The sequence below is a fragment of the Tamandua tetradactyla genome, chromosome 5 (assembly GCF_023851605.1).
Source record: "Tamandua tetradactyla isolate mTamTet1 chromosome 5, mTamTet1.pri, whole genome shotgun sequence".
NCBI lineage: Eukaryota > Metazoa > Chordata > Mammalia > Pilosa > Myrmecophagidae > Tamandua > Tamandua tetradactyla.
Window position 1 is genome coordinate 105134641 of NC_135331.1, and position 26430 is coordinate 105161070.

Consider the following 26430-nt stretch of genomic DNA (forward strand, 5'->3'; position numbering starts at 1 on the left):
CCATAATAATGTTTTTTAGGGGTTGAGAAGCATGTAATGTAGAGTTAAAATTAATCACAATATAAAACAAAATACAAGAAAGGGACAAATAGAATTAAAGTCCTTTAAGGTTTGATTTATAAAATGTCTCTCATAACTTAAGTGTATGTTGTAATCTCTAAGGTAACCAATAAAAGTTCAGTAAAAAGTGTGTAACTAACAAGCTAACAGAGGAACAAAAATGCAGTAAAAAATATTTGATGAATCCAAAAGAATGCAAGAAAAGAGAGTTAGAAAAAAGAGAATGAACAGGACAAACACAAAGCAAGTAGATGGTAAAATTCAAAACCAAATATATCTGTAAATTACTTTTAAAATGTATACAGACTGGAATTCTCTAATTAAATGGCAATGCCTGGCTGCATAAAAAATAAAACTTGAATATATGCATCTTACAAGAGATATTCCATAAATAAAGACACGGGGGAAAAAAGAAAGTAAAAGGAGAGGAAAAGAGATAACATGCAATTTAGAATGCCGTATTAGGAGATTTGTGTGTGTGTGTGTGTGTGTGTGTGTGTGTGTGAGTGTGTGTGTTTTAATGGTTTTGGCAAAATCCCAGTAACTTCTAACTATTATCCCAGTACTTTGCTGCTTCTTCCAAATGCTTATGCCCTGGAAGGAAAGAATAACTATGATTCTGGAAGGGGTGTGTTCAGTTTAGATGATGAACCTGAAAGAAGAGGATTCTGAAAATATATTTCATACTGCAGATAAAAAAAAAGTCAGACTCGAAGCTTCATTTAATTTAAAAATGACTAATAGTCCACTATGGTTAATAATGCGCCAGCTGTTCTTGACAGAGGTAACTAAAAGGCACTGGGGCTAATACTTTGAGTGGACTATAACATAGGTACTCTCAGGCTCATGATTAGAAAAAAACATTAATCACTTAAAAAAAGAAAGTCATTTTTCACACATTAAGAGTCCATTAACTCCTGGGGCAAAGTCCCAAATCCCCAGCAGTACCACGATACACAATGAGTACAAACACACTGTGAGATAGGAAGAATAAGTCTAAATGATGCCCCCTTCCTTCTGGTTCTTTTGTGTGATTCGACAAATCTCATTTGACAAAGCTCATGGACAGACAGCTACATACTACACAAGTGTAAGGACTAGCAGCCAGAAATCCATATTGCTGGGCTATTTAAATGAATAAGAACTGGGTGCAGACAATGGTGTTCATTATTAAAACACGGAACAGGATGCTTAACAATGACCACCATTACAAGGATGCAGCTCTAGAACCAAAGAGAAAGCAATGGGGATGCTCTAATGTCACTGTTTCTTAAAAAAAGAAATAACTCTGAAAAATAGCTGTTATTAGAATCTTTTTGTATATTATAGGAGAAAATAAGAAGGAAAGAATTAAAGGGTATAAGAGTTTGGCTCCTGGGGAGTAGGTACTTTGTTCCCTGATCCATTGACCTACTGATTTTGACGTCAAGAATCATCTCCTTGAAATGCCGTCTCCTCTTATTTCTCCCTGCGTCCACCTGTCCCCACCCCTATGACAGCGCCCAGAATAAAGCAGGGCTCAACAACATTTGTGATGCTCAATGGAAACATCGGAGAATCATCAAAGGCTATTTGTTGTATTCGACCTCCTCCTACCAACACAAACCAATGAAAGTATAAAGATAAGGACCTAATTTTAAGCGATCATTGGATGTAAACAGAAAATAATGGATTCACAGAAATAAACATTGAATTGAGTTTTCTGGTAAATCTGACCCAACATAGGAAACCTCACTCAGTCCTAAAAAGGACTGACTTGATTGTCACATAACCCTGTCCACTCCTCCTGAGCTATGAAAGACAAGGCTTTGCTTCTTCCAACATAGCATGGTAAAACAAAGCTCTATCTATTCTTCCTCTTGAATCCTTTTAGCCTTATCACTGAAAAAAATATTTTCAAATCACAAAAGTAAGAGATTTTCATTGTAGAAAATAATAGTAATAATAAGAAAAGAAAGTCACTTCTAATTGTACCGCCTAGAGTTAATGACTATTAACATTAGCATCTATGCTTTTATCTTCCACCGTATTTTTTTAAATGAGAAATACAAAGCATAGCAACCTTTCTTTTCCTTAACCATACATCACAATCATCTTTCCACCTTATTAAATATTCCATTTAACCAAATCCTAACATTGCCTCAATCACATTTTTCTTTCATTTTTAGTGCCATCATCAATATCTAATGGCTTATTCCACAGAATCTAAATCCTTCAAGTTTGCTGTCATCTGGTTCTTTCTTAAAGGCCAGCACTCCAAGGAAGCACAATAATGCTTTGCCTTTGAGCTCCTTTATTTTAAGTGCAGTCAATTTAATTGAAGGGTAAATAATCTTCCTTGCCATTCCTAAAACCCAGCGAAAGCTTAGTTTTAATTGTAAACCATATTAATTGGGATGGTTTCTCAGAAAGTCACAAGACACTATGTGTGCCTTTGAATATTTACCACTTGGTCTATCAGTAAATATTTTTTTCTAAATTTCAAATAAGTTAAAAATATGCCAGGAACTTTAAAGACCATCTTCAGAGTCAATTCACACCTATAAAAATCTAACCAAACATATCAGAAAAAAGATCCACCTGATAAATGCTTACTTTAATAACAAAGAAATGCTACACTGTCAATATAAAAAGACAAAAGCATTTTAAATATAGAAGACTGAGACTCAATATACAATTTCTGGTTCAAAATGATAGTGAGTTTCAGTTAATAGGAAAAACATCTTCCTATTTCAGACAATGTATTTAAACCACTGGAATAATAACCTAGGTAGAATGGCTCCTTAAATTTTAAGTGAGATTTATCAAATCTTAAAGTCAGTATTTTCTTTTTGTCAGAAATACATCCTCAACTTTAATCAAGTCCAAGGAAAATAGGGCTCAACACACAAATCTGCCCTTACTTCATGGTCTTTCAGGGAAGCACATTATGATTTTAAAAAAGCTAAGTAAAATGAGTTTAATTACCATTTGTAGAACACACTGAATGCATCAGGCACTTTAAATACTTTACATCTCACCTTAACCATATAAAGTAGGCTTGCACATGAGAAAACAGAGGCATAGAAAATTGATAACTTAAATAATTTCCTGGGTTGCCCAGCTAGGATTCAAATCCAGCAAAGTCAGGGCTCATTGACCACCGACCTAAATAAATCACACCTCCTGGATCCCTCAGTTCCCATCAGATATACGGGACTGAATAAGCCTAAGAGGGAGGACAATCTCCTTAACAACTCCTGTAAGCACAACCCTCAGCCTCAAGTAGTAAGATTGAACCTTCCTAAACCACATCACAAAAATATCCTCTGGAGGAAGGATGGGGATTAAAAGAAGTCTTCCTTCTTGGTTTTGTCCAAAGTGGGTTATGTAAAATTAGACTTAGAAAAATGGGCAACGAGGAGTATATCTGGCACATGCTAATGCTAGAACACACTCCGAAGGAGGAGACTCTCAACTTTCCACATCAAAATCACCTGGAGAATTTTCTGAAGTCCTGACTCCTCAGTCATCCAGTAGAGCTTCTGATGTAACTGGTCTGCAGTAGGACCCAAACATCAAAAAGTTTTACAAGTTCCCTAAATGAATCTAAAGGAAAACCAGTGAGACCCACTGCCCCAGAAGGTTGGTGTGTACGTGTGTGAAACTAAACACCTAAAATCAGTTATTTTTCTTTGTTATGTAAAGCTAATGAAATTTGAAACACAGGGACAAAAAGTTAGTGGGTAAGACAGACAACCAGGGTTACATTACCTGGGTCGTATCTTCCATCAATCCACGAATCTTCTCCACTACATCATTGCGTCGGTGCTGGCGTAGGGCACTGATTAACTGGGCAAGGCTGGCCTCCGGCCCCCGGATGGTCCAGTGCTGCAGAGCTGCGTAGGCCCGCTCGTGGTCAGCAGTGTACCCGTTGGAGAAAGCAGCCACCTCCCTCTCACTTGCATTGCACAGAAACTGATAGATATCCTTCCACTGGCTTCCCACTTGGGCTGCCACAAGCTTCAGGATGTCAATACCTACACCGTGAGAGACAACATAAAAAGCAAATACAAGCTTATGAGAGAAGGTCTTTATAGAATGCCACTGTGCTTTAATGAAGAAGCAAGTTTCCCATTGCCATAGGTCCAAGGAATATATTGCCTGCCATGAGCAGTTGGCACAGCTCATTGTGGGCGTCAGTAAGGTAACTTCACCTCCTGAATGTGGAACCAGAAGACATCATAGAAGTATAATAAATCACCCCGAAAAGAGGCTTTGAAAGCCAAATACAGACAAGGTAAACAGAGTGATTCCTCTATTGCTACTAAATACAGCTGTAATCAAACAAATCAGAGGCTAAAGCTGACTCCATGAAATCTAATAAAAGGTAAGTACCAGGCGGGCCACGGTGGCTCACTGGCAGAGTTCTCGTCTGCCATGCTGGAGACCCAGGTTCGATTCCCGGTGCCTGCTCATGTTAAGAAAAAAAAAAAAAAAAAGTAAGTCCCTGGCTAAAACTGCAGGAATTTATACAGCACTTTTGGGTAAAGGATGTACAGATTCTGGGAATGGGATCCTTTATGTCAACAGGCTGATGATGTACCCAGCTGTTCCAGCCCTACAGAGGCATTCCTGAAGAACATCAAACTTCTTGTACTCTAATACTATGCTCAATAAGCAATTATTTTATCTGTTATTCAATCTCCTAAGTTGACCTGCACAGTTATAATGAAGACTACAGCCAAAGTGATCGTATAATAATAATAATAATAACTGTTATCTGTCAGATATTATGCCAAGGCATTAGCTCAATGAACATCTCAACAAGGTACTAACATTCCAATGTCAGAAGCAAAAAACAAAAACAACAAACACTTAGAAAAGTTAAATAACTCACCTAATGTCACAAAGATTAATGGCCTGGGAGTTGAACCCAGTTACCTGGTTGGTAACTCAAAATCCCTTATTCTTCACTACTGATAGGGGGAACGTCATTGGCAAATGACCAAGCCTGGTTATTCTGCCAGTTATCGATCCCTGATAATATGTCATAATTCTGGCTTAGCAGTTGCTCATACATTATTCAGTGTGGGTCTGCTTTCATCAAATCTCATGAATATAGGGTGAAATGTCAAAATCAAATCTCTGGATCTACAAACTTGGATGGGCTCCTGGGACCAAACCTCTCTGAGCTCCTCCCTCAGCACATGCTTTTTATCTCCTTTCTAGCACCTTCTCCCTAATTACACATTGGTTTGCCCAAATACATATGGGAGCTCTGGTATTTAACCAAAACAGACAGGCAAGTCTTCTGAGTCAATGCCAGGTCTTTAAATAAGGCCACACTCACATGCCCAGATAGTTAACTACATCCTAAAAAAACAGGTCAAGTTCACAAGTGAAGCATGGAGAAAAAAGGAAGAGAGGAGAATAAAGAGGAGCTTACCATTTTGGCTTTTCAATATATAGAAGTTAACCTGGGTGGAGGGGGAAGGAGGAATCCTTTTTGTTCCAATCAGTTGTGGAAAATATTTATAAAATGACTATCAATTTTTGCCGAAGAAAAGTACAATAATAATTCCTGAAGTTTTCTTTGATAATGGTGGACTTTGTGTGCAACTTAAATTCTTACTCAGCCATGCCATTCTATTGACCAGATGATTTGGCAGACTGTATACACATCCTAGTTAATCCCCTGAAAATTGCTTTTCAAAAATAAGTCCCTAGTAGAAGACTATTTTTTTGGTCAACTGTAAAAGTAGAATGCCACAAATTGAAACATTACTGCACTCACACTATTTTCTCTGGCAGTATACTTGAACTAGTTGCTTTTCAGTTTTCATAGCAATGTTTAACCAGATACAGAGCTTTTGATTTCAAGCAAATAGACTCCTCAGAAAATCCATGCCCTATTTAAAACCCCGCAGGTAACTTTAAGAAACAAGCCAGCTCTTTGTGGTTGATGTGGTTGACTCTTCCAAATACCAAAAAGTTTGTTAGTCTCTGAATCTTAATTTAGGCCAGTTTGACTACAGCCCTCGGTCTCTTACATGAAAACATGACTGCACTTTCTTGTACATAGGGTCATTGCTTAAATCTCCATAATGCCTATGACGGTGTGGCTTTGGGCAAACCACTAACTGTCATGTCCATTTCCTCATCTGTACAATAGAGATATTCACTATAGTCCCTGGGGATGAGCTGATTAACATTTTCTATAGAGTTGATTTATTTTTGGATGTACCCCATCATTATAAATGTTGGGCACTAAAACTTAAGACTCAGTGCATTTCAGATACAAATACACAGGCTTTACAGAGTACTTGCAGAGTTTAAAAGTCTGAAGTGTAACAACTCCTGCTTTTAAAAGCCAGTATTTATACTATTTTTTAAGCATGCACAATTAAAGAAAAACACATAAAGAATGAACACAATGAGAGTTTCCTGCAACTGAAATTGACTGGAAGCTAAGTTTAAGGCCTACAACTCAGGTTTCATCTTGTTCAACCCATCTAGATTTCCCAACTATGAAAACGAAGTTGGCTCACCAGCAAACTGAACAGTTAGAAATGTTCTTCACCAGCTTCCCATTCACTCTCTGAAGCTGTTAAGTCCAAGGACTGTGCAAACATAGGCTCCGCCTGTAGATACCAAACTGTCAACCTAGCAAACTATCACCCTAGAACAAGAAGGGGAGAATAGTCTGAACTAACCCAGTTCATGGCCAAGTCCCTTGGACTTGACCAGCCAGTGTACTAGACTGTACTGACTTCACCAACACCTGTCCCCTCCATAGCCACCAAGAGAGAAAAGAAAGGCCTGCAAAATATTTCAAGAGTATTTATTACAGCCACTGTTTAACTAGGAAGTGGTCACGGGACTAACAACTCCATGAAATTTTAAGACGTATAGAGTTAACCCCAGGAAAATGAAGCAACACCATGAAACCAAATTTGAAGGGTTTTGAAAATGTTGTTTGGAAAAAAGCTTTGCACAAAACTAAACAACAAATTAATTAGAGACACACGTGCAATACAACTATAAAGAAATGCTGTTGGATGACCAAATTCAAGCAGCTACCTCTGGGGGAGGAAGGGGACTATAACTACAAAGGCAGACAGAAAAGACTTCAAAGGTATTCACAAGGTTCTATTTCTTAAGTTGGATGGTGGGGAAATGGGTCTTCTTTTCATTTTATTATTTTATTAATTATTATTCTTTTTTAAACTGTACACACACACATAGTATAACTATAGCTAATATCTGTATATATTATATATTTTTATTTTCTATTTATTATTTCTTTTAAACTATGTATGTATACACATATATAGTATACACACACACACACACACACGCACACTTTTTTTTTTTTGCATGCGCAGGCACTGGGAATGGAACCTGGTCTCTGGTATTGCAGGCGAGAATTCTGCCTACTGAGCCATCATCACACCGCCCCCCCCACACTTTTATAGGAGTATATATTTATATGGGTATTTATATATATTATATATATATATGATTTTGTTTTAAATGTTAAAGTTTTATCAGTGAAGAATCTGATGTAGAGATCCATGACTAGTTCAACCTCACCCAGCCAGTAGGAGCACCTCTACTGGGGTTACTAGCTGATGTGGTGTAGCAGAGGAGCCATATTATGCACTGGAATTACACTCTTTGGCCTCAAGTCTTGACCCGAATATACTCCAGATTGGCCATGGTACTTGGGCTTCATTCTAGCCTAACATTACTGACCATGCAACAGCTTTCTATGGAAACTGCAGGTATTTCTTTTCTTTGAAATTTTGGTACTTGAAAAATTTCCCTACAGCAGATGTCAGAAAACTTTCTTCCAAGAGTCAGATAGTAAATTAGGCTTTACCACTACTCAATTCTATTGTAACAGTGTCGATTGTTATGCTGGTTTGAAGCTATCCCAGAAAAGCCATGTCTTTTAACCCTCATTCGATATTGTTGGGTGGAACCTTTTTGATTGTTTCCATGGAGATGTGACCCACCCATTTGTAGGTGGTAACTTTTGATTAGGTGGTATCCATGGAGATGTGTCTCTACCCATTCAAGGTGGGGTTGCTTATTGGAGCCCTTTAAGAGGGTACCATTTTGGAAAAAGCTTTTGCACCAACAGAACCAACAGAGCCCATGCAGCTAGAGACCTCTGGAGCAGAAGGAAAATGCCCCTGGGGAAGCCTTATGAAATGAGAAAAACTAGCCCTCCTACCTGAGAGAGAAACCTAGAAATTCATCGGCCCTTTCTTTGGAGTTAAGGAATCTTTCCCTCAATGCCTTAATTTGGACATTTTCACAGCCTTACAACTGTAAACCTGCAACTTATCAAATTCCCCTTTTGTAAAAGCCTCTCCAGTTCTGGTACATCGCATTCCAGCAGCTAGCAAACCAACATAATTGTCTAAAGCAACCATAGACAATACAAATGAACATGACTATATTCTAATAAAATTTTATTTACAAAAAGAAATAGAAGGTTGGATTTAGCCCAGGACTACAGTCAACCACTGCAACTACAGCAACTTAAAGGAACTCTAACTAGCTAGGCTACCAAATAGCAAGATTATTTTTAGGAGTGTTTTATTGATATTAAAAATAAATAAAAGTTCAAGAGACAATGAAAGTTCCCATCCTGATTATGAACCTCCATATGACATGATGGTAAGTGAACTGGAGACTGACTCTCTTTTCTTGGCGGTGTGCCTTGATCATCTGTCCCATCAGAATTCCAAAAGTCTTCATCAAGACTAGAGGCAGATTGATTGTATACCATATATGTAATGTTTGTACATTAAGTTTTATCAATAAAAAAAACAAAACAACAACAACAAAAAAAAACTGGAGGCAGTCACTAGGTATTGATCTGAATTCGGAGCCAGGTCTCTTTTTCCTTAGGTTGGAAAGCAACCCAGTTCTCGACCCACTGAAAGGCTGAGACAGGGCATGGAGCTCAGCAGTACCTTTTCCTATGGCACCAGGTCCTGGAGCTCTGGGGAATGGCTGAATCATCGAAGGAGCCAAGACCTATAAACCAGAGGCTGCACATGCCAGGCACTGTGTCTCAGAAGGTGGCCATGGCCCAGGGAAGCAGCATGTGAATTCTAAGTTGCAATTAGTGGAAAGATCATGAACTCTGTAGTCATAAGATAAAGTTTCAAACTCCAGCTCTTTGACTTGTTAATTGGAGGCCCTTGGGCAAATGAACAACCTCTAAGATTTCAGTAAAATGAAATGACCACCTCAATTTATAGGGTGGTGAAGAAGATTTATGGGGTCAAGTATCGAAAATGCCCAGCACAACACCTCAGAACACAATGGTTTGCCTTTCCCTGACCCCTCTGTTACTGCATGGACAAAAGTCACTGGGGCAGGTTGTGCGATGGTGGGTCAGTGCCATGTCAGAGACCTGGGTTTGATTCCCGGTGCCTGCCCATGCCAAAAAGAAAAGGGAAAAAAAGTCACTGGGGCAATATACGTACAAGGAGGGAGGGGTTCTGCATGGACGTAGGTTTTGGCACCAGCTGAACCATGAAGCCCAGCGCCAAAACCCTTGCTCCCTCAAATTCTGTATGATTTCACAAATATGAAATAATTGGAATAGGGAAATTCATAAAGTTCGACACTTGAATGCAGTTCAATGGGAGTCTGGGTGGGCAGAGGGAATTGAGTATTCATGCCAAATTGGTCCAGTATTCGTTTGGGATGACAGAAAAGTTTCAGCAAAGGCTGGTGGTAATTGTAACACAACACTGTGAATATAATTAATGACACTCAATTGTATATTTGAATGTAGTTGAAAGGGGAAATTTTAGGTTGTATATCTGAAACACACTAAATACTAGAATATTAAAAAAAATACGGCTGTACATCACAAACAGTGAACTCCAATGTAAACTATGGATAGTTGATAGTATGATCATAATATTGTTTCATCAACTGTAATTAAGATACCAAACTAATGTAAAGTGTTTATAATAGCCAGGTATAAGGGAACATTGTTATTTTCTGGATCATTTTTTGGTAAACCTATAATTTCTCTAATACAAAAAATATAGAGAAAATATTTTTTAAAAAACCTTTGCTCCCTGTGCTTCCTGGAAACTTCACCTCACTGGCATGCAACAGGAGGGGCCCCATTGCTGAAACCATCCACAGAACAGCAAATGTAAAATGCAAAAATGCTGCAGCTGCCCCCCGCCACTCCACGGCAGCACAGCCTCATGCGGATTCAGCACACTTCCGAGAGAGCAAACACAGCCCTGATCCACAGCAAGAGAGCCCAAGAAAAGAGGCATGAGGGTATAAACTGGGTTATTATGGGAGAAATGGCATTTTCAGTGCACTATAAAACCCTGCATTAGATATCACCTGGGTGACAACCCAATTTGAGACTCCTTTTTAAAAGCCCTGTGTCAGCACCAGTATGCAAAAAAAGGTTTCCTTCTCTTTTGATAAAAACCCAAATTAACCTTTACAGTCAGAGAAGGTATTAAAGTTCTTTTCCCTTTGGAGATATGTATCAAAATGAGTGCCTTCATTAAAAACGTGTATTAAATCCTTCCCTTGAAGCGGTCTCAGGGTATGAAGGGGAGTGATGAAAGAGTGGGAGGAAACAAAGCCTGCCTGCCACAGCACACGTGGTACACTGGGCTTCCTGCCGCACAGCCGGGCTTCACACAGAGTGGGTACACCTAATAGATAAATATACCTATAAACTTTTTGATTGTGGCCGACTCTCATTTAAGCATCTCCTATACTTGTTAAATGTAATGTCAGTTTTCATTGTTCTTTTAGAAAGAGAAGTAGAGAGACAAATAACTGAGAAAATTCCCATGGAGGCAATTAATACACAACCTCCTCCCAGGAGAGGTGATGCCACCTTTATCCCTGTGATGGCTTCTCAACATCCACACAGCAGTCTCCTGAGATGTACACATGGAAACAGGAGACACGCACTCAAGACAACTGCCCTCTTACTGCCACCCAATCCCCCCAAAAGACACGCTGTTCACAGATACGCACGATAACCCCAGGCATGCACATAGCTGACCAGCAGCAAAGATGGACATAGCACCTACAACGCATGCACAGAGCAGGGGATGGGAGAGGCCAGATTCAGAAATCTGGACAAAAGCCTGGCTTGAGCATTCCACTTTATCCCTGTACAATGATCACATCCTCAGGAATACCTTTTCGGACACCCTTCTTTCCCAGCCCCACATCTACTCTGATTACCATTACTCCCGGCACCTACCAGAGCCTAGCACATAGCGGGAATCCAATAAATATCTTTCAATGAGATATTTTTTAATTTTTTTTTTTGTTTCTTTGAGAGTCTTTTTCGTCATTCCTTACTCCTCCACCATCCATCATCAGTAACTCGTGCTAGAAAGAGACCAAGTGGCCGCGCCCTGGCTGTGTGGCCTGGCCAGATCTCCAGCTCTGTGATTAGGAGAAGGAAGGTCCGTGGTCTGTTCAGCAATGCATGGAACCTGGGCTTCCTGGCCTGGGAACCCAATTCTCCCGCAAGAGCCGCTCCTGCCACCAGTGCCCCCTCTCCAGTGAGGACAGCCCAGAGCTTCTGTGACAGAGGCTGGAGCTCCCAAGGAGGAAGGGCCTCCCTTGTGCCCCACCGCAAAAGAATCCTTCTACTAAGATAAGCTGCCCAGGCCATGGTCTGTCTGGCCCGATAACCGAGGAAGTGCTCTTAAAAGCAACAGACCCACATGTACATTTGCCTTTAGTTACCAAGAAATCATAGGATGGTTAAAAATGGTACATCTAGCAGGGTTAACTCACAGAGCACTACACAGGAAACTGCTTTATCAGCACTGGGAACTTGGTACGTCCTGAGTTAAAAATACTCCTTTCCTTTAGATTGATACTTCTTTTAGTCCCCAGTCTACCTAAAATTGCAGAACTGTAGCCCACACCAAACTCTGAAATCTGTTCTACAACTAATTGTTGCAATGTCCTTTGAAATCTTTTGCTTTTTTGAATCTCTTATTTTCCACAAAAAAAGGAAAAGTAAAAAAAAAATACACACCACAATCAAAATATATACATATATATACATATATATATATATATATATATAAAAGATGGGGGGACAAAAAAATACTCCTTTCCTAGTTGATGTATAAAGGCTGGAGAACAGTTTTAGATTTTATGTCAATCCTCCCCCCCAAAACTGATTTCTTTTTTTTTTTTTTTTTTTTTTTTAAGACAGAGAGAAGGAAGGAAGGATAGAAGGAAGGAAGGAAGGAAGAAAGGGAAACATCTTTAAACATTTTCTTGTTTTATTGTATTTTGTTTCTTTGTTTTTGTTACATGGGCTGGGGCCGGGAATCGAACCGAGGTCCTCCGGCATAGCAGGCAAGCACTTTGCCCGCTGAGCCACCGCGGCCCGCCCAAAACTGATTTCTGAAGCAAGAATTAGTCACTAGCTTGAAGGTTCACTAGATAGCATGTGTAGCTCAGCTGACTCTCAGGAGCTACTAAAAAACCACTGTGCAAAGATATCTTGAAGTTCATGGGCAGAATGCCTAATACTGACAAACTCTCTCAAAACAGTACACAATTTTCTAGATGGAAGAAATAAATATCACTGATGCTGTGAGGAAAAACAATGTGTGTGTGTGTGTGTGTGAAACAAAGATTAAAAAAAAAACTCTTCCTTTCTCCTTATCTCATTCTTTGTTTGAAGCTGTTCATTTAATCACTCAACAACAACAAACATATTGAGTAGGTGCTTTGCATCAGACAGCATGTTAAGTACTGGGGATACATGTTAGTGAAGACGAACAAAGCAAACCAAAAATCCCTGCCCTCCTTCTATGAGGGGTAGCTTACATTCTATGAGGGGTTAGGAGAGGAATAAACAAGATTAATGATAAAGTATATAGTGTTGGATGGTGATGAGTGCTAAGGAGAAACATAAAGTGAGGAAAGCGAATAGAGCTGGGGACGGGTGGCAGTTTTAGATACGAGGCCTTCTGTTCCAGGTCTGAGAAAAGGCCTCACCACAGAGCACACGAGTCAAGACCAAAGGAGGTAAGGGAGCAGGCTGTGGTCATCTGGGGGCAAGACATGCCAGGCAGGGGGGACAGCAGGGGCAAGGGCAGGAGGGGGCCAGCACATGCAAGGAGGAGCAGGGAGGCCTGTGTGGCTGGAGCAAGTGAGCGAAGGGGAGAGCGGTGGAGTCATAGGGGGAGAAGCAAAAGGAAGCCAATGGGTTAAGGGTGCTGACCACATGGGGCCCAGAGGCTGCATGTGATGCAAAGTCGTTGGAGATTTTGAACAGGGGAGTGACATGATCTGACGTACATTTGAACAGGATCACACTGGGTGTTGTATTAAGAATAAACTGAAGGGGCCCAGGCGGAAATGGGGAGACCAGTCAGAGGCCACAGCATGATACAGGAGAGAGGCGATGGTGGTGCCGCAGTGGTGGCAGTGCAAGCAACGGGAAGTCGGAAGATCCTGCACAAATTTTGAAAGTGGAAACGATGGCATTTTCCATTGGATCAATTGTGGGATTAGAAAGAAAGTAGTCAAAGATGACTTCAAATTTTCTGGCCTGAGCAAACAGAAGACTGGAGGAGTCACTTTCTGTGATGGGTAATTGATGGGAGGTGGGATTTGGGATTTGCATTTGGACATCCTAAATCTGAGATGCCTGTTAGACAGCAAGTCTGTCAGGTCCATGGGAAGATATTTGCGTCTTAAATTCAGGAACAGGAGCCAGGCTGGATATATGCATTTGGAAATTACTAACAGATACATAATACTTAAGTCAAAGGAATGAGAGTGTGTAGGTGGAGAAAAGAAGCCATGCAAGGACTGAGGCACTTTCCGGGGTGCTACATTGTTTAAAAGTTGGAGAGAGGAGAGGGAACCAAACAAGGAGAGAGATTTGGAGAAAGAAGAGCCAGAAGGAGAACCAGGAGAGTGCTGAATCCTGGTGGCCAAGAGTATTTTGAGTATTTTAAGTATTTTAAGGAAAAAGGAATCAAGAGGGCCAAATGATGCCAAGGGGCCAAGTAGAGGCAAAACGAGAACTGAACTAGAGTTACAATCATGTTGTCAGATTATAGGGAAAAGCAGCAAGACTGTGGTGAAAACATTACCATATTTCACTGATTCGAATATATTTGATGCATATTTTAATCAATACCATATCATAGCTTGATTGCATTTTTTTTAATTCCTTAGTTATATAAAGTAATGGCATACCTCATAATCAACAGGGTCTTAGATTTCATAAAATATAGTGCTATTATTTTGTTAATGTATTAACTTGAATCCACCTATTTTTGAAGTCTGATATATCGTCTACAAACCTAGTATGTCGAGTTTTGCACATATACTGCAACATTATCCACCAACTATTCATGAAGAATGATCAATAAATTCTACAGACTGCTCTTTCCCTACAATATCTGCTGACATAAAACCTGATCACGTTGAGTCAAGGGATTTTTTGGAATTTTTTTTTTCCTTTTGGTGTTTTAGTCCTATGGGGCGGGGAGAGGTGCTGATTCATTTTCTCAATATCCTGAACAGTTTAAATTCAAAAGCTGTTAGTTGGATAAATTGACAAGTAGAACAAACATTTAAAATAATGCTGCCCCTTAAGGCCAAAGGAAGAAGCCACCATGGCTGGGCTTCAAGTGACAGCGGCTCTGACTGGATCCCCAATATGCCTCTCCTTTATACATCTGATTCAAAGGCCACGATTCCTCGACACTTTGTGCACAAGCTCGTGCTTCTTAGGCTATAGCGATCAGAGGCTTTTCACCTGCAACAGCTCGGTGTGCTTTATAACCCTCAAACCCAACAGAAAGGTGCTGTCTGCTGGAAATGGTATGATTGGAAGCAAAGGTGGAAAAGGCAGTGGGGTGGGGACCAGGGCTGGAAGACAGCCTGGCTATTCCTGCCCCAGTAAAATGCCTGCGGGGCAGAGGGCCGCCTGGATGTGGAAGGCTGGGACACAGCAGCCTCTTAGAGTAATCTGCTTGCAGCCCAACTTTCTGGTGTTTACACTTCAAGTCTACTTCCCATAGGAAATCTGGGCTGACAGAGAGGACGACTGTCTGGAATTTGTAGTCCAGGCATCTCTCTGGCACAGGAGGGAGGGCTTCTTTTGGTTGCAGCTGCTGCCACTGCCGCCGCCTTAGGTACTGCCTAGTACTCAGCAAACCACCAGATTAAACAGATGTGAGTCCAGATTAGCAGGACCCCCTCACCCCTCACTTATTTGAAACAGTCTTTATTTTTTTAAAACAGTCCCTCGGAGCCGTCAGACATTGGGCTTTAGAAAATTTCCACTTCAAGTTTTCCATGAAAAAAAAATAGGAAACCGGGAATCTCTTCTACAAAGGAAAACTCCATTGTTGATGATAATTTTGTGGTTGTTTTCTTTCAGAACAAACTGGGTTTTGCTAAGGGGAAAAAAAAAATGTCTTGATTGAGCATAGTAAAAAAATAAAAAAGAAAAATCAACGACAGAAATGTAAAAATTTGTAGCACTGTGTAATTGATGGGAAATCCAAATTCTAAAAATCAAGCAGCAATTTCTAGATAAGATTGCTGCCTGAGTTCAAAATCTGGCAGTGACACTTTCTAGCTGTGTGACATTGGGCAAGTAACTTACCCTTTCTGTGCTTCAATGTCCCCAACTGTAAAATGAGGCTGATAGCAGCCTATCTCATAGGGTTTATAAAGATTAAGTTAATATTTGTAATATATTTAAACAGGATATAGTACTATATAAGTCTTCGTAAATGAAAGATAGACAAAGAAAACTATTAATGGTAGCAGAAACCTTGCAGGGTTAAAAAAAAATACATTAGTAGTTACCATTTATGTCATCTTTGAACCCCCAAATCACCTTCGGATCTTGCCTATGTTGGTAGTGAATAATCCATAGTTTTACTTTAGGCAAAACTGTATTGGAGAAGTATTAATTTATTATTGTATCCCTAACATACTTCATCTGTTCTTTGTTTCCGAACACTGAGAATGGTGGTTCAATTCAGATCAAATGTTTTCTTAAGTCATTCTTGAAACCTAAATGAAGAGTATATTAACATTGTTCAAATACATTCAGGGCATAATCTTCAATTGCTCAACATATGTCACCTAACCATTGCAACTTCCAGAAGATATTTATGCAAGAAGCACATTCAGCTGCAAATCCACTCCCACAATTGGAAGGATGTCTGTAAAGTTATAATAAAGAACAATTCTCCCACATGTGACCAATCCTAGAGGAGGAACCACAATTCGAGAAGAAAAGAAACATTTTATCTAAACCTGCTACTGGAATTCATAAGGACCTAGAACTGAGAGCACAAGGCATTACTGAGGAAAACCTAAAGACAATACATACTTAAAAAGGGATGCATTTTCGGTTATTTACTAGCTGTTACGGATCTAATTGAGTTCCACAAAAAGACATGTTAAGGGCAGCCACGGTGGCTCAGCAGGTGGAGTTCTCACCTGCCATGCTGGAGACCTGGGTTCGATTCCTGGTGCCTGCTCATGTAAAAAAGAAAAAAAAAAAAGAAGACAGGTTCAAGGATTACTAACTCCTGTGAATGGAAACTTATTTGTAAATAGGCTCTCTGAAAATATTATTAGTTAAGATGAGGCTCAACTAGATTAGAGTGGGTCTTTATCCTATGTGGGCCCCTTATAAGGAGAAGAAACTTGGACACAGAAGGAAAGACAGAGAGACCGAAGCAAAAAAATTGAGTTACACCACAAGCCAAGGAACATCATGAATTGCCAGCTACCACCAGAAGCCCAGAGACTTCAGAGGAAGTGCAGCCCTGCCCATACATTGATTTTGGATTTCTCGCCTCCACTCTGAAAGACAACAAATTTCTACTATGTAAGCCAACTCGTCTGTGGTACTTTGTTATGGTGGCAATTACAACACTAGGTAAAGTGGGATAACATGATGTTTTGTTTTGCTTGAGCAGTGAGTTGGAGCTAGAGGACAGGATGGAGGAAGTAAATATATATATATCACCAGAAACTCAAGACATCAAATACAGTTCAGTTCAAGGGCAATGTCTGGACTTTTTAAATTAGTGAACTAGACAAATTATGTCCTAGTTCTTAAGCACCATTTCCCCTAAAAACAGTCTTTACACACAGACTGGGGCATCATTATGTAAATAAAAGGTTCAACCACCAAGCTAGCCGGTTGGTATTTAATTCAGTATTTGGATTTCAAGCCTAAGACATCAAAGGGGTTTGGTTTGGGTTGCTTTAACTTCTTTTTGGCTTTGCACCACTGAAGAATATGATTTTATAATGGAAGAGGATGACATTAGAGATAACCTGAAACCAAGACCTTCATGTACAGATGAGCAAAACCAGGGGCCAGCAAGTTCCTTCCTTTTGTAGGGCTCCCCTCCCCCAGCCAATGCTCTCCAGACAGAGTAGGTTTCCATTTCCGCCCAAGCATGGAGTGTTTTCCCTCTCCCACTTCTCCATTTATCACCTCATTGAATGTTCCTCACACTACTGAGCAGGCAGCCAGCACGTTCTTCCTTTCTCTCTGGAATGACTAAAATCAGACAGCATGTGAGGCACTATCACTATCATTTTCTTTCCTATTTCTTTTTGCACTCAATATTAAATACAAATGTGTGTGTGTGTGTGTCTCCTGTTGGTTCTGTGTCTCCGGAGAACCCTGACTAATATATACACTGGTCAATCAGATTTTAAGGCATTTGATAGCCCAAGTTGCTAGTGAAGATGTTTTTTTCTGTGGCCATTCACTACAATTGTCTCTAACTGGATTTCTACTTGGGTTGAACAGCAGATATAATGGCCCCTCTGCCCTGACCTCAGTTCTCCATGAATGTTTCCGTATGGCTCATCCCTTTGACCTTCCTGTGGGATAAGAGAAGTAAGGAAAACCAAGCTAGCAGCTGTATCAGTGTTACAAACATGATGGCTTCATTCAATCTCCATTAACAACCCCATGAGACAGGTGTTATGTCCATATTGATAAAAATGAGAAGATGAGGAGAGGTTCAGCTAGCTTGGCATGCTGATATTCAAAACCTGGGCCAGTCTCCTTGGCCACCATCTCTAACAGCATGATGCTGTCTCCCAGGACTAGATGGAGAGTTATCAACCCCATTTTTCTGTGTCTTAGTTGTTACTTTGGGTACAAGTCATCTGAATATGCCTCCCCATCAATCTCCATTCCCCATGGAGTCATACTAAAGAGGGTTTAGTATGACCATGGGGTCATACTAAAGAGGGAGAGAAGTCATATGTTGCAATTACATATTTATGACAGTCTAGGTTCTACCAGTGGCTACAGCCCCACCCTTTCTTCTCCAAGGGACACAGGGAGGAGTGAGAAGCAGTGTAGTACAGTGGTTCCCAGCTCAGCATCCAAGGCCATGTGCCTACATTCCAGACCTGGCTCAACAGTGACTTGTGCTATGACCTTAGTGAAGTTATTTAAATCTTTCTGTGCCCTCTGTGCCTGATACGTATAATGGGCATGACCTTGACATTATAAGACTGTTCTGAGAATTAAATGAGAAAAAAAATACATAAATCCCCACATACTAACACCTGGAACATAACAAGCATTCAATCAACTTTATGTATTCTCTCTCCTTCTCCTCACCCCAAACCAGTGCATCAATACCAAGGCAGCATCTAGGATCCCCTAGAGAAATTTTCTTGTAGACATATCCCGGACAAGAACATTTTCAAACAAAGTTCAGTTAAAGTCCGAGAAGGTCAAAAACAGCCAGAAAGATATTGAAGTCACTGAAGGGCAGGCCGAGAGGGTACAAGCCAGGAGAAATGAAAGGGAAAAGCTTTACCTCCTGCACGTGAAAATGGGAAGGTTTCATGCAGATTATAAGAGCTTTAAGAATTTCTTTCAGTTATTTTCAGCTGAAGCCAAGATCTCTTATTTAATCTCCCAGTTACCAGCTCTTCCACCTGCCATGGCCTAAAATCACACAATTAAAATGCCTAACGGCAGACATTAATTATCAACTAGGGACCATCGCTATTATTTAAAAAGTAAGCCAGGGAGAGGCTCCTACAACAGGTCAGATGATCTTCTTCTTCTGAGGAATATCTTCCATCTCCCTCTACTTCATCTACCTCCCAAGTTCCTGATGAAGGCCAAAGGGCTACGTTCTTTTGCTCCCCCAACTTCAGCTTCCATATCCTCATGAGGCTAGAGAAAGCAGCCTGCCTCTCCATTTTCTCATTCAAGAAACTTAAGTTGTAGGATGCTCGCCTGCTCTGTGGGAGAGCTGGGCTTGATTCCCAGCCCCCTTCACCCTCACAAAAAAAGAGAAAAAGAAACTTAAGTAATTGCTCTCAAACCACAAGCCCTCTGTACTGAATAGAGCTATGAAGTTCTTTAACCAGATGGGCATCATGACCTTGGGCAAATGAACATCCTTCTCTGGACCTCAGTTTCATCTTTTGTAAAATGAGAAGATTGGACTTAAGAACTACCTTCTAACTCTGACTTACATATGCATGCGTGCACGTGCGCGCGCACACACACACGGAGTCTCCTATAATTTCCATTGCTCTCCAACTTATAAGTTTTCCAAAAGTAAATCAAAAGCAAACTAATATAAAAATAATATAAAAAATTTAAAAAAAAGCAAACTAATATTCTTTAAGTTACTAAAGCCTAGTAAGCTCTAGTCCCAGAAGAGTACTTTAAACTTGATGTTCAAGTGCATCTAATTAAATAAAACAATAGAGGGTAAGCAGTTTAATAACTGGAGCCACTTTTTTGAAATTGCCTAGTCGTTACTTTGCCTTGGATTCCTTAAAGGTGAACTTAGTTCAAACTTATCCCAAACTTTCCTTCACCATTTCAGAGTAGGGTGGCACAGTGTACAAAGAAATTGTTTACTTCGAATATTATATTTCCCTGCTTCAGTCCGAGTACAACCAATTCAGAATCAGGCAAACTGATCGTTTTGTGTCTCTTTAGGAAAGCAATTCAACATATGGATGATGACAACTCCAAAACAAGAGATAACATTTCAAAAAGAGAGAGAAATATGTAACTAAGGCTGAGAATAGTTATTTAATCTAATATTTCTTTCGAATTTTTCTCCGAAGAAATGTGCAGTTCTCATGGCCAAAATCCCGTGGACCACAATTTGCCTGGACTCCTAAAGAGTCACCTTCTGCACAGCCGGGGGCTTGGCCTGTCACCTGAAGGTAAAACAAGATTGGACACTGCCTTTTTGCAAGTGAAATAAAATATTTTTAAAATCCCAATTTCCCCACCTTAACTGAATGGTAGATCCCTCCATCCCCAAGGAACACTTTTGAATTATCTTGTAAAATCTTAAATATATATTCCCAATGAATTGCAAAAATGCACTGATCTGTGGTAAGCATGTAACTTGAAAGTCCCTTTACTGGGGAGAGTAATGCGCACACTAATGAGCCATGATGAGAATATACTAAAGTTAAGGAGGGTTTCAGTGTAGCCGAAGGCTAAACTTACTTACTAATGCTTTACAAGACTGGGAGGCTCACTGCCAGCACAGTATCCCAGGAAGCTGGCTGTCCTTTATAGGGATTGGGAGCCACTGACCTCTAGTTGGCCAGCACAAGACTTGAGCAACTGTTCCAAAGCAGGTGAAGCATTTACCAGAGATGTCTACACTAGAAGCGTCCCCCTTGTGACCAAAGCAAAGCTGTTCTCAGGAGTTGTTTGTGGCTGGGGATCTCTGGCTCACATGAGGAGACCGAGGTCTCCCTCAGCATGAAAGCTCAGCGATGGATGGGGACTCTTGGTCAGGGTTTCTCAACGCCTTTGCAATCAAGGTCCATGTTGGAGAATTGTAATTTTTGTGACACATTCTCAGGGCTTCAAAGACTCAATCAAAGTGCTAGAACCACTGCTCAATATCTTACTGTACTACAAGATGTTTCACACTGCCCCTACAAGCATGCAGAGGTGTTATATAGTCTTTTGGTCCTCCCCAACCATATGTCCTGATTTAAGTAGAATTTTTTCTTCCCTAACTCGCTCCCTCTTTTAATCTTGAGGGAACACTCTTTTATGTTGCAGTGAACACACAATCCTTTCTCTGCCATTGGGTTGGGGCTAAGCCTGGCTTCTCACCTGTGATTAGCAGCACATTGTACCCCACTCTATAGCACACTGCAGGACCCAGTCAAGGCAATGTTTCCTCTAAAGACATCAGCAGGACAAAAGTATGCAGGTTTGAATCTTCTGTGAACCCCAGAAAAGCAAGTTCTTTCATCCTCATTCAGTATTGCAGGGTGGGAGCTTTTTGCTTGTTTCCATGGAGATGTGACCCACCTAATTGTGGGTGGTAACTTTTGATTAGATGGTTTCCATGGCAGTGTATCTCCACCCATTCAAGGTGGGGTTGCTTACTAGAGCCTGTTAAAAGGAAACAATTTTGGAAATAGTCATGAGAGCCCATGCAGCCAGAGACCTTTGGAGATGAAGAAGGAAAATGCCACCAGGGGAGCTTCATGAAACAAGAAGCTTAGAGAGAAAGCTAGCAGATGTTGCCATGTTCGCCATGTGCCTTTCCAGTTGAGAGAGAAACCCTGAACATCACTGGCCTTCTTGAATCAAGATATCTTTCCCTGGATGCTTAGATGGAAAATTTTTATAGCCTTGGTTTAACCTGGGCATTTTCATGGTCTTTGAACTATAAACTTTCAACTTAAGTAAAGTCTCCTTTTAAAAAGCCATTCCATTTCTGGTGTATCGCATTCAAGCAGCTTGCAAACTAGAATAGTAAGTACACTCAAGGCAAAAATAAATTGTATACATTGATCAAAATTTGGTGGCCCTTCTGTAACGGATTCAAGCCTCATTTCACCAAGAAAGCTGAGATACAAACAGATGAAGTGGCTTGTCCAAGATCATCAGCTTTTGCGTAGCAGAAGCAGAAGCAGACCTTGGCTCTCCCAGCCAATGTGATTTCTGCTACCCACAACTCCTCAGTGCTACAGTCCATCCTTGGAGGAACGAGCCCACGCCTACGCTCAACTGCTTCACTTTTTAAAAAAAGAACTCCTTTTCAGTTTTCCTTTCCCTGTGCAACACACCCTGCGTCTTGCCCTTCCTCCAACTTCTCCTCAATTAGCACTATATGGGGATGAGCTAGGGAGACATCTGATCTGACCCAATTAATCCTCTCAGTTTATAAAGACAGCCAGGCAAAGCCAGAGTCTCAAGTTAGAAGAATCTTTCTCCTACTCCTCTCTCCTCAAAGCATATCAGTTCCCCCAGTAGATGAAAGGTAGGGGGAGAGAGGTGGGACCCCAAGACATCCTCACCTCCCCTGTGACTCCAGTTTATAAAGACAAAAGTTGTAGTAGGTACATCTGAGGGAGTGTCCAACAACGTAAGGTTGAACTCTCCTGATAAAAGCTGATTTCTCTCAGGAGAAGATACAAGAAGTATGGAACAATTTAAGAGAAAAGACAAGAACAGCTACTCTATTTTCCTAGCTCTCACAGATACCTGCTTTGTCACCTATACCTTTAGCAGACAAGGAAACCACACTGCTAAAGGTTAGGTAGGCACCAACTGCTGGAATTCAAGAAAGGCTCCGAGAAGAACCAGACTGCCAATCCAAGCTGTACAAACTACCAGGAGGCAAGAGAGAAGCCGCTGAGAGTCAACAAGTCTACGGAATGGATAAGGAGCTGGTAAACAATGGTCCATGGGCCAAATATGGCCTGCTGCATGTTTTTGTAAACAAAGTATTACTATAACTTAGCCATGCCCATTCACTTGCGTATTGTCTGTGGCACTGCAACGGCAGAGGTGAATCCTTGCAGCAGACCATATGACATTTAAGGCCTAAAGTATCTACTAGCTGGCCCTTTACAGAGAAAGTTTGTTGACCCCCAGGAGACAGAATATTACTGTGAAGAAAACAGATCCACATTCAGGTATAAAGCCACCAAGGAGTCTCATCTGATTACCAAAGAGGCTACCTGCTGCCACAACAGATTAATACCTGAGCTAAGAAAGAATCACCATCCATCCTCATCCTCAATCCTGGTATGCAGAGAAAAACACATTTCTCAGAAGGTCTATTAATGTGACAGCATTGACTCAACAAAGTACAGTTTATTTTAAAAGAGGATATTTCTGCATTGTTCCGGGCCATTTTTTCTGAGTGAATCAGGACCCTACAAGATGACCAGAGAGGATGGGAATGATGGTGAGAGTGGGGATGACGATGACGATGATGATGATGATGTACCACCTATATCATCTCATCCTCTCCACCCCACCCTCAGCACTGCCGGCACCTACAGACCACTTAGCATGTGGCCAAACAACGCTCCACGGGGGACATACTAACTCATCCAATTCTCAGAATAACTTATGTATTATTATTATTTCCATTTTATAAATGAAGAAACTGAGGCAGGGAATGGTTAAGTAATTTGTCCCAATCACACAGCTGGTAGACAGAACCAGACTCCAGGTGCTTTGCTCCTCACTGCATATTCTAATATTATAATGTAGAGAGAGGCCAAAGAAGTAAAGGGTCTAACTGAAAGTATATCACTAAGGAATGGCAAATCTATCATTTTAGAATCCAGTATCTGCTGATGTAATTTCTACTGATATTCCCCAAATCCTTACCTCTACTGCTTCTTTTTGGTCCCATCGCTGACCCACCCAATCGTGTAAATTTCAGATTCTCTTGCTTCTCTGCCTGAGGCCTCCCAAAAGCTAATTCATTTCCATTCCATTCTAATTAAACCCAAACACCTTAACATTTAAAAAGATACCGTGGCCTTTGGATTGATAGGTTTCTCTCCCTCTTTTTATCTCACACTGCTTTCCAATATCCCTGAGCCAAAAGGGTCCCACTTTGAAAGAAGCAAACCAGGTGAACAAATATCAGCAAACTTCTCAACTGGTTTTTGCACATTTGAAAGCACTGCTGTCATGGAAGCCTCCTTTAACTCTAAAAAATAATTCTTCACGTCTATGACAATTTAGTGTATAAGGAGCCCACCTTTAAACCTTTGTTTAAAACCCTAACCACAGTTCTATGTATGATGGTAACTTTCCAGAAACCTACAATCTCCAGATAGGTCCCTGGACCAGAAAAGTCCTGAAATGCAGAAGGCCCAGCCTCTCCAGAACATCAACTAGTTCCATCCCTCATCCCATATTATCCCCCTCCAACATGAAAAAGTTAGAATGGGCATAGCCCAAATACCCCTAAAAAGTGAGAGGAATATCAACGGTGATGGTGGAGTTATACAGAGAAGGTAGAGTTTAACAAATGAGTATGAATGCTCAATCATTATATCGATATTTCTTTTAGTCTCCAGCATCTTAGAATAGCCAGAAGTAAAAACCTAAACTTGTGGAGTGGTAAGCCATACCAAACTCTGAAATCTGTTCTACAACTAATAGTTGTGATGTGCTTTGAAATTGATTGCTCTTATGTATTTATGTTATTTTTCACAAAAAAAGAAAAGAAAAGTTAATTGTGATGAAAAATACACAGCTATATGATGGGAAATACTAATGTAATCATGCACTGCATTAAAGAATAAAGAATTTAAAATCTTAAAAAAAACCCTAACAACACGTATCACTATAAGTCAGTAAGAAAACAACTCAATGGCTTAAGAACAATCTAGTCTTGAAAAGGATAAGTACATTAATTCATGGATGCTTAGCCCAGGGCTACCCAATGGAATTTTCTGTGGATGATGGAAATGTTCTTTATCTGTCTTGTCCAATATGGGAACCACTAGCCACATGTGGCTATGGAGGACATAAAATGTGACTGGTACGACTAAGAAACTGAATTTTAAATTTTATCTCATTTTAATTTAAAATTAAACAGCCCATTTAGCTGGTAGTACCACATAGGCCAGGGAGCTCTAGACTCTCCACCACCATCACTGATGTGCCCAGAGCCCTGTGCCATTGGCCGGAGGAAGAGGAGGGGGATTGGATGGCGACACACACAGCAAGATCCAGTGTCTGTTCTCTAAGGATTTTCAAGCTATGTGGGGAGACAAGCCACACACACAGGAAAAAATGATGACAGATGTAAGAGCTAGAGGAATTGAGAAACAGCATCTTCGGATCTGTTTCTACAGAATGAGACCTTTGTCCTTTTGCTGCTGAGGGTATCAAAAGTCTATTTGAGAAAGCGAACACCAGTTGCTCTGTTGTAGTCATTTTAAAGGAAATGTTGTCTTTCCATGTCATGTGCTTTAAGTGACTACAACAGAGCCATTACTGCCGCAGTCAAGCGCTCACTGATTTCCAAAGCAAAGGTCAGAAGAATGTGCCCATCAGGAACTAAGCACGGTTTAAACCCGAGACATCCAATGCCTTTGTCTCTCACCCTTTTTTCCCCCTTATTTTTCTTCATAGCCTGAAGTCTGAAAGACAAAAGAAAAGGAAAGACTGTGCCTATCTTTTGTTCCCTTTATCACCTTGTAGAGCTTCCTCCACAGGAACTTTCTGGGCAATTTCCACTCCTCATCTGCTTTCCAAACTTCCCCTCAAAAGTTCTAGGACAACAGGATACTAGGAATCCAGCTTCATAATTTTTGCAGGTGAAAAGGTAGAGGAAGGAAAGAGAAGGGAAAAGGAGAAGGAGGGAGAAAGAGAGGGAAGAAAACTGGTAATGGCACAAATTCTGGTTAATGAGAGAACAGCAACTGATTCCTATTCCCAGGCAGCCTCCATGCTCACCTGGGGCTGATGGTTTTGAGATCATTTGGAACTTTCCCAGTGCAATGTATGGTCGGTTGTGTATGCACTAAGTTTTACTATTTTTACTTTTTTGGTTTTTGATAAAACAAAAAGTATTGTTTTCCATGTAACCTCCCAATTACTGTGATCCCACATTAATTTAAATTTTAAATTAAATGGAATCTTTTGGACCCTCACTTATCCTATTGTATTGGGGTTATATTTAAAAAATCAATTTTCTAAATTGACAAAAACATGACAAATTGAGCATTACCAATAGACTTCCATCTTGAAGACGCTTGTACTCAATATAAACTCAAATAGATTTTTGTGTATAATTAACTCTGATGGGACTTCCAGTTTTTGCTACAGAAATAAACGCATTGCTAGAAAGCACAGTCCAGTCCCGATCTAACAAACAAAAAAGTGTTCTGACTTCAGAAAGGAGAAAAAGCATCAAAATACCATGGCATCTTCATTCTTCCATCCTCCTAGCCATAAAGGTCTCATTTGGGGATTCCATGAAAGGAGGAATACAGTTTTGTGGTGCACGACTGAAAACCCAGAAGTCCACAGTAGGTTGTGCAGGG

General features: G+C 40.5%; 1 protein-coding gene across 3 annotated transcripts in view; it reads right to left on the reverse strand.

Annotated features, from left to right (window-relative positions):
- TNFRSF21 (TNF receptor superfamily member 21) overlaps window positions 1–26430 on the reverse strand; it is a 71531-nt gene that overhangs the window by 19781 nt on the left and 25320 nt on the right. For all 3 annotated transcript variants that reach the window (XM_077161994.1, XM_077161996.1, XM_077161995.1), the window contains exon 4: window positions 3814–4079. In XM_077161994.1, the coding sequence (XP_077018109.1) occupies window positions 3814–4079 (266 nt within the window). The remainder of the gene's footprint in view (window positions 1–3813; window positions 4080–26430) is intronic.